Source organism: Phragmites australis, chromosome 1 (genome assembly GCF_958298935.1).
Source record: "Phragmites australis chromosome 1, lpPhrAust1.1, whole genome shotgun sequence".
Lineage (NCBI taxonomy): Eukaryota > Viridiplantae > Streptophyta > Magnoliopsida > Poales > Poaceae > Phragmites > Phragmites australis.
Genome location: NC_084921.1, coordinates 8,527,199 through 8,536,782, shown reverse-complemented (window position 1 = coordinate 8,536,782; position 9,584 = coordinate 8,527,199). Strand labels below are relative to the sequence as shown.

At 43.0% G+C, this 9,584-nt stretch overlaps 1 protein-coding gene across 1 annotated transcript; it reads left to right on the top strand.

Annotated features, from left to right (window-relative positions):
• Positions 1 to 2,031: 2,031 nt before the first annotated feature.
• Positions 2,032 to 4,244, top strand: LOC133906265 (PR5-like receptor kinase). The gene has a single exon (XM_062348158.1). It carries the CDS (start codon positions 2,111 to 2,113, stop codon positions 4,031 to 4,033), a length of 1,923 nt encoding a protein of 640 aa, XP_062204142.1. The 5' UTR covers positions 2,032 to 2,110; the 3' UTR covers positions 4,034 to 4,244.
• Positions 4,245 to 9,584: the final 5,340 nt, after the last annotated feature.

Sequence of the window (9,584 nt, the reverse complement as noted above, 5' to 3'; positions counted from 1 at the left end):
GAATCTATACACAATTTAGGTTACATTGAATAAAACAGTGGTAACCATTATCCATGAGTAGTTTAACTGTAGATTGGAATGAGCCATCCGATGGTGATTACACGACAGAGCTTTTAGCATGAAACACATCTGTCGTGACAAGATTATTCGAATATATTCTGGATGACAAACCAGAAAAGGTCCATAGACTTGATTTTGTACTATTGGATCAAGAGGTATCCACAAACATTAGGTACTTTAGAAAAAAATAAAAGAGTATACATCATTTACAATAATTGTCTATGCAAATGTATAGGAAAATGCAATGGAAGCTCAAGTGCCACAACGCCATGTAGATCAATTCAAGCCACACCTTAGAGAAGGAGTTGTATATTTCATAAAGTTTTTCCAAGTGTTCCCAGCTAAGAATAATTATTGAGCAGTTGACCACATATACATGATAAAATTCACGGGTCACACTGAGGTAATTGAATTCCATGGTGCTTCTCCAACGTTCCCCAAGTATGCATATACTCTAGTATCCTTTGATACATTAAGGACCAGAATTGATTACACTAGAGACATGTCAGGTAACTATATATTCATTTATATATTACATCTACCATTTCTAATATACATTTTATCTATTGTAATACCATCATATAACTTTAATAAAAAAACATATAATCTAACATTATACAGACACAATAGGACAAGGGGTCTCTATTGAACCTGCTACAACAACTTATGTTAAAGGTATTAAGAAGACAATACGATACCTCTACATTTCGGATGGCAGGTATAACTACATAAAATAACTTATTGTAATTTATATACCAATCTTTACTCTTTTTCATTTATTCTTTCTCTTTAGTCTACTTATTTAAAGCTTATTAGTCTTCCTAAAAATCATGTATGTGGTTCGGCTAAAACATATTCTGAACTATCCATACAATAAATTTGGTATGGTTAAGACCGCAAATGGCAATTCTTTTTGGCTCCACAAGTCACCTAAGTATTATTGTTATAGAAAAAAATGTAACATATACCAACATTCGAAATTGAATAATTCAAATTCTACGACTCTATTGGATGTGCATATTTGCAAATAGGATCTGTACATGTTGCATTAAGCGCTGGCAAAATTTTGAGGAAAATCGAACATAATTGCTAATTATTTAGAGGGCGTTTACAAGGCTAAATAGTATGAAATCATAAAAATGCATATAAATGGAGCATTGCAAAGGAATTGACTTTTTCACCAAGTAACCTAGGGTTGAAAATAATTTTAGAAATTATTACGCCACATGAGAGGAATATTAGTGAATTTTCTCAGATTTTTGGAAATTTATTTGAAGCCTTAAAAATTACTAGAATTTCTAAAAGTAACCATATTTGAAGTTTTTTATTTTGAAACCTAGATGGGGTATTGAGGTGAATCCTTTTAAAATGGATTCATCATGAATTATAAGACATACAAAAGAAGTTTCATAAATTTTAGAGTACAGCAACCCTACTATTCAAATAGAGAAAACGGAAAGAGAAGAATTGAAACCGCAGGAAGCACTGTTCATCCGCGAAAATACTGTTCATAACCTATATAGAGCTTGATTCCAACGCCACTTCATGACCTATATAGGGCTTATAGGCTGCTGCCTCCAGAGCTGCAGGCGATCTGAACTGAACACCGCTAAAAGGCATACAGCAGATCAGGATTGAACGAAGTAAGAAAATCTGCTAGTAAGTTATATGTACTATTTGCAAGCATATCATATGGCGGCACCTATATCGGCATAAGATTGCGTTGCGTTTACATATTTTTGGCTGACCAGAAAAAATTGTAATCAAGAATTTGTACGTATTGTAAGGTTGTGCTCCACTTAGAATTGAAGGTAACAAGTAAGCAAGTTCCACAAGCAGGCCCAGCGCTGTCAAACACACAGGAAAATTCCAGTGTGTAATCGTTGACTGTAGACCATAGACCGCAAATCTTTTGGAAACTTCCATCTGTCCCTATGACCCAGTCTGCTATTCCCTATCTCCCTTCATTGTTCTCCTCTCTGAGACAGGAGCCATGCTACAAACTAGAATTCAATTCAAGTAAACCAATGCAAGCAAAACACAACACAAGATGACAGTGATGAGTTTCTCGTGGACTCTCCACCTCCTGCCTCTCTTCCTACTCCTATCAGTGGCCACCGTCGGCGCCACCACAATAAGCATCACCAACCGATGCTCCTACACCGTGTGGCCGGCCGCTGTGCCGGTGGGTGGCTTGCAGCTCGACCCAGGGGAGTCATGGACCGTCAACATGCCGTCTGCCACCGCGGGGCGTGTGTGGCCGCGCACAGGCTGCTCATTCAATGACACCGGTAACGGTTCATGTCAGACAGGAGATTGCGGAGGCGTGCTCGCCTGCGCAGGCAAGGGTCAGGCGCCCCAAACGGTTGCTGAGTTCACCCTCGGAAGGGGAACGGATTTCTTCGACATCTCCCTCATCAACGGCTTCAACGTGCCCATGGACTTCCTGCCGGTGCCAGCCAATGGACAGGGAGGGCAAGGGTGCAGCAAGGGCCCTCGCTGCGCAGCCGACATCACATCGCAGTGCCCAAGCGATCTGAAGGCGCCGGGGGGCTGCAACAATGCGTGCACGGTGTTCAAGCAAGACAAGTACTGCTGCACCGGGAATGGCAGTTGCGGACCCACCAACTACACGGAGTTTTTCAAGCGGATGTGCCCGGACGCGTACAGCTACCCCTTCGATACTTCGAACACTACGTGGACTTGCCCATCGGGCACCAACTACCAGGTCATCTTCTGTCCCCCGAGCAACATATCAGCTTTGGCTTCGCCTCCAACTGCAAATCCGCCTTCACCTATTGTTACTGAGCCAACACACATGAACTCCTCCTCCTCTTCAAGAAGCAGAGTTTTTGACGTGATCCTAGGTTCCGTAAGCAGTTCGATTGTACTCGTCATATTCATCACTTTCTTCGCATATAAACGAAGAAAATGGCGACAGCGGGAGGTGCAGGAAGGGGATGAAGAGTTCGGAGAGCTACCAGGACTGCCTACTAGGTTCACATTTCAGCAGCTACAAGAGGCAACCGGTCAATTCAGAGCAAAGCTCGGGGAAGGAGGATTTGGGTCTGTTTTTCAGGGACAATACGGGGAGGAAAGAATTGCAGTAAAACGTTTGGATCGAGCTGGTCAGGGAAAGAGGGAATTTTTGGCTGAGGTTCAGACAATTGGCAACATTCATCATATCAATCTGGTGAGGCTGATAGGTTTTTGTGCAGAAAAATCACATAGGCTATTGGTCTATGAGTATATGCCCAATTGTTCCTTAGACAGGTGGATCTATTGCCGACATGATAGTAACAATCCTCCTCTGGATTGGCAAACACGACACAAGATTATTACTCACATAGCTAAGGGTCTCTCTTATCTTCATGAGGAGTGCATGAAGAGGATTGCTCATTTGGATGTCAAACCACAAAATATCCTCTTAGATGAAAACTTCAATGCCAAACTTTCCGATTTTGGACTATGCAAGCTTATTGATAGGGATAAGAGCCAAGTGATTACTAGGATGAGAGGCACACCTGGATATTTAGCTCCTGAGTGGTTGACATCACAAATCACGGAAAAGGTCGATGTCTATAGCTTTGGCGTGGTGGTCATGGAAATCATCAGCGGTAGGAGGAACCTTGACACTTCACGGTCTGAAGAGAGCATCCATCTTATTACCTTATTGGAAGAAAAGGTGAAGAGTGATGAGTTAGCATATTTGATCGACAAGCACAGTAGTGACATGCAAGTACACAAGCAAGAAGTAATTCAGATGATGAAGCTCGCGATGTGGTGTCTGCAGGTTGATTGCAAAAGAAGGCCTCAAATGTCTGAGGTGGTCAGAGTCTTGGAAGGTAACATGGATGCAGAAAGTAATATTGATCATAACTTTGTGGCAAACAGTCCAGCAATGCTTTGGGTTGCTGAAAACATAGGTTTGTCAGATCCACCTGTAGCCACGGATTTATCAGGCCCCAGGTGAAACAAGGTAATTCCGAGAAGTTAGTAGCCTAGATTATGTGCAGGAGATAAGTGTCTCCAGAAAAAGCAATGGTCTGTTGTTTTTTTCCTCCCTTCAAACTACTACAATCTGAAGGAGGACCTATAAGTTGCGTTAATTTTTGTTAAAGAATATCACAATATTGTAAAGCTACTTTGGTCTAGATCAGATGAATATTCCAGCTTTACACTTCTGTTCGGTTTCCCATTGTAACACAAATCTGCTTCAAGTTCTTACACATGAAATTAGTAGCATGTTTTGAAATGCTCATATGCTACTATAAAGCAGAAAAGTGCAAGGGTGAAAGCAAATTGGGAGTTGAGGATTCCCAATCTCCAGAAAGAAAAAGAGGTGCACTCTTACCTGGATTTACTTGTTGTGTTCCTTTGATGAACAGCCATATTCACGCTCGCAGCACGCAAACGCCATAATGCTAACAATCTCGGCACTGTGCAACACTTTTCCGGCACTGCGCTGGCCCCTGATCTATTCCAGGGATCTTACATGCCACCTCCCAATCTCGAAGACAGCGTGCTGTCGCAAGGATCTCGAACCCGCAGCGGAGGGGCATTCCGGTTTGAGGAGAGATGTGGAACTCCACAACCGGCGGCGTAGCGTCATATGCTGATTTCTGAACTCGATCGGTGGCCGCACCCAGTGGCAAGCGGCGGCGCGATTGAGGGCACAGATGTAGAAACGGACGAAAGGGGCGTCGGCGACGCATGGTAGCCGCAGCGCAACGGGTCGGCGACGCTGGGAAAGTTTGCTAGGGTTGATGCCAGAGCTCTGGGGGTGCCATGGCATGCGCGAGGTCAGGCCGCCGTCGCCGCGGCCGGATAACCGCCGGAAAGCGTGGTAGGAGGAAGGGTTTCTACTGCAAAGATTTGTCTCCAACCATCCATATTGTTGTGTATAACTCCCCCTGCACACCTCAGCAAGAGTGTTCTACTTGCTCTTTCCATGCGTAAGGATTTGGTCGAAATGTGAGCATGTGACAAGAGTATCATCATGCAGGGTAACACAAATTCCACAATGGGAGTGGACGCATTGACACAATCTGAGTACATTTATTCTGAAATTTAGCAAGCAAAACCAAAAGGGTTACCTTTGTCACAGCCGAGTAGGAGGCGGATCCGGAGAGCAGCCCGTGCGGCCGCAGAAGGCCCTCGCCGGAGCATAGGGCCGCGACGAGAAGGGGCGTGCCGACCTGGCATTTGGGAGGCGGTGGTGCGCACAAATGGACCATGAGGGAAGGCGTGAAACTTCCTAACCGGCGGCAAAGCTTGGTACGGGGTTGGCTAGATTTGATCGGCCGGTGGCTTCGGTCAGCGGCAAGTGGCGGCACCAACACACGTCACGGATCCAATAGCTAGCAGACGACAAGGGCACGGCGCGCCGCAGCGTGGTCGGTCGGGGACTCGGGGAGCGGCCAATGGAATCACTCGGAGGCGGGGTTCGGCCGCTCCGGCGTGTGGCGACGGACGACGGTGGCGCGAGGCCGCGTGGCTGGTTGGGCCACGCGGCTGCTTATTCCTCCTCCAGATCTCTGGTTTCTTCCCCAATTTTCTGGACAAGTACCGTTGTACAATTACTTACTCCGGTTGTTTTTCTTTACTTCCTTGCTTGAATTGTACAGTAAAACTCTAACCAGTCTATCCTAGCTAGCTCGATTTCACGTTGTCGACCTGGAGTGTCAGGTTTCACCAAGTTGACTTACAAATACTACAAAATTACAGCCAGAGATCGGATAATAATAGTTTGCTCAGTGAAACAGAGAAATGTTACAGCGGAACAACACACACCGATAAATCTGGATTCGATGCGATACTGTCATGAATGTACCACACGTGCAATGTCTATATGTAAACCAAGATGCTCCCGAGATCCCAGAAGCTTGCTTGTCAGTTGTCAGTCTTCCAAGAACCAAACCATTCCGCGTATCAAGCTTAGTTACACAACGTCTCAGATCAAGATGAGAGGCCTCAACAGCAGAGGAGAAACCCCAAGCCTGCTCTCTCCAAAGGCAAAAAGGAAGAGAGGACAGGAGCATCACTCTACAGAGAGAGAAGATGAAACAGAAGAGGTGCCGCTGCTCGTTCCTCACCCATAGGCTGCTCGTACTGATGACGTCCCTGATCGTCCTTGCCGTGCTGCTCATCGGCTTCCTCACAGGAGGTAACAACAATGTTACCCTTTCTTGCTTGATCTAATCTTGGGTCATATTGCACTGCACACTGCTGAAACTTTCAGAGCTACTATTGTCCTTGCCATGTTTCATACCATGAAAATCATATGCACATTCCAGCTTCGCTCATTTCATCAGTGCCTCCATTTCTGAAATTAGAGTAACATCAGTATTATTCAGGCATCATTAGAAACAGTTCTGAAGCAATCTGTAGTTTGTGAGGAACTAGTAGCACCTTTCTTTCTGGGGAAATGACGACCATCAGCTTACATTCTACTAAACTTACAGTACCGAAGCCCATGGGCGGGCGAGTGGGCGGCATGTCGCCTCCGGCGCCAACCGCCAGAGGGAGCCCTCATTCAGCTTCCATTTTCCCGGAAAACAGCTAGTCCAACCGGTGTTGCATCTCAATGTCGTTGTGTTGTTCAAGCTTGAAACAGAGTTCTTATTTTCTCCCATGTTGTGGCTGGGCCACATGATTGCAAGGGTTACCAGATAATGCACACCAAGCCTACTGGCCAACTAGCTATAGTAAGGGCTCTTTTACGGTACACCCTCTTACCTCAGTGGAGGTAAGAGGTGGTTTAAATCTTAGCTGTTAATTGATCAAGGTCAATTTGGGATTAGTAGAAATCTGGATATTAAGGAATGCAATAAATGCTGGTATTATCCTTCCATACTAAAGATTGTTACCTGTTAATGAACAGAGGCGTATCTTGAAAAAAATAGTGTGAACGGATCTTGGATGTGCATGTAGGAAGTGGCTACTTTGGTTCTCCCAAATTTAATTAGTCCAAATGCTGTTAAACAACAGATTGAAAGGCATTCGTCATGTTGAGACTTGATATATCTATGTAGACAAAATTTATCGATAAGTTACTAGAGTATCATGTTCATATTTTATACAAATAATCCGGTACTGACAAAATATTATTTTTAACTGAATATAGATTCAAAAGTAATTATATACGATTCAATGTTAATAGGTTTGGTTAAGTTTGAATCTTTTTTCTCATTTTAAATTGAAATGTAAAATCTACCCACGTTGCAGTTAACCCTGACATGCTAATGCTAATTCTTCTTTTAAGGAAGAATCTAAGTCTGATTAGTCTGTTTTCATGTACACGTTTATTACTTCCATTTGAAGATACCTATTTAATGTAAGAGAAACTTTACAGACACCATGATACTAAATGGTGAAGAGTATCATTATTGTGATCCAATCGTCCATTTTAGTAGATATTATTGTAATTATCTTGATACCCTTAGGGGTAATTACGTCATTGATTGACCGGACTTCGGACCTTCGCTACCCATCATCGACCGACTGACGGAGGGTGGAAACCCTAATAAATAAAATGAACAGAATAAGTGAAAGCTTATCTGAAAAATAAACTAACATTTTGACCTTCCCTAATTAAACATATAATTTACAAGTTTATCATAATTTTTTTTTCCTATGATACCTATGATACTCTTTAATGATACCTATGATATTGACGGGCGATAGAGTACCATTGAGCTAATCTAAATCATCGGATAAAAAAAATAGACGGCATGTACTCATTTAGGTGTACTGTAAAAATCCTCTAATGTAAATGTATGGCATGCAAAGACTGAATTAGCCCTTACAAGATCAATAGTAACATATTACCCCTTGCAAGGTAGAAGATCACCGACCGTTAGATCAAAAAATAAAACCAATGGGCCTTATTAAAAGTGATGTACCATAAAATTCCCCGCTATACTAATCATCTCAATTTCCTCAAAGAGAAAGAGTACCTATAGTAATAGGAGTGCATCCACTTTCTCTATCTGAAAGAGTGGTACCACGATTCAGTTTAAACATCACGATTTTCAGATTTGAGAGTGTTTCCGGTTCTTAAGCAGAAACTGCGTAGCGTTTCTTTCTGGGAAATGTTGAATAGCACCTTACATTCTACTAAATTTTACGGCAGCAGGGTCCATGGGCGGGCGAGTGGGCGCCGGGTCACCTCCGGCGCCAGTCTCCGGCGAGAGCCATCACCAATCTTCCAGGTCTCGAGACCACGGCATGCTGCCCGTAAATCCGTCACCAGACAAAAACTAGTGTAACTGGTGTGGCATCTCGACATTTTTGTCTTGTGTTGCTCAAGAAGACGAGTTCTCTTCTACCAAAATCGAAAAGGCAGTAAAGAAATTGGGTGTAGCGCAAAAGTTTTGGATTTGCATGGACTAGCAGGTGCACACAAGGCTTCCCTTAAAGGCCCATCACCATGATTTGAGATTGGGAAGTGTTTCCAATTCACGTTATTATGCAAAATGTCCCTAGTGTTTGTTTCTCTTGAAGATGGATCATGTGTTGAATCCTCCTTTGCACTTATGTAATCACAAGTTATAACAGAGTTGTTTGAGATTTTCCCCCTTGCCCTTACCCCTTGTTCCTATGTACTATTTTTTTTTAAAAGACGCCTATTGTAATTCTGATTTAGCAATAACCAAACAACCTAGATATGATGAACACTGATTTTATGTACTAAAAATAATATGGAGTCCATGTGAAGTATCATAGATACGCCACCGATCATCAATTCTTCATTGGCCAAAAGAAGGCATATAGCATCCCTGACAAGCAACCACACTATGACAGGCCTTTCTTTTTTAAACAACTAAGGACATTTCAGTGATCTGATGAACTGATACATGAAAATGCAGTGGCCTCCAGATGGCAAACCTGCTCTTCTTGAGGAAATGATGCATGTCTTGAAACAAATAAGGTCAGTGACCTAACACTAATAAACAACTAATAATAAAAAGGTTAAAAACATAACTAAACTATGAAATTCGGTGCGATCTCCTGATCCTCTGAACTAAAAGCTACTAGCAGCAGTAGCTTATAACCTGCAACTTGCAGTAGATCCGTGCCACATGCATCTATGCGTGGCTTGAATTTGGAGATCAATTCGGCTTATCGGAAGGCTGTCTCTCTCTTCTTGCTTTTGCCCTTGTTAGTGATACTGTTCTCTTTGTGCGCTATCAATGGAGTTTGGATAACAGGAGGTAGTTCCTTTCTTCTTGTGAATTTATGTAATTTTTCAATTAATCATTTAGCTGCGAGATAACAGTGAAAACTTGAGTTTACTTCTGATCCTTCTAGCGGGATTTATATTGTAGAAAGGAGTAGAAGAATTCTAGGAGGAAGGCAAGGATATGAGCCTCCTGCACCATCATCATGGCACGTCTCCGACCCAGAAGGCCACACCCATGCTAAAAGAATGGAGCCCCAATTAACAAGTACACTGCAAGAGACACTGCAATTTAAATGATGACCAGTAAAGTGCTCGTGTGCGTTGTAACGGTTTCTAAATC

Bases quoted from the DNA above. Each gene is read 5' to 3' on its own strand.
- LOC133906265 (XM_062348158.1), top strand. From the start codon at position 2,111: ATGACAGTGATGAGTTTCTCGTGGACTCTCCACCTCCTGCCTCTCTTC.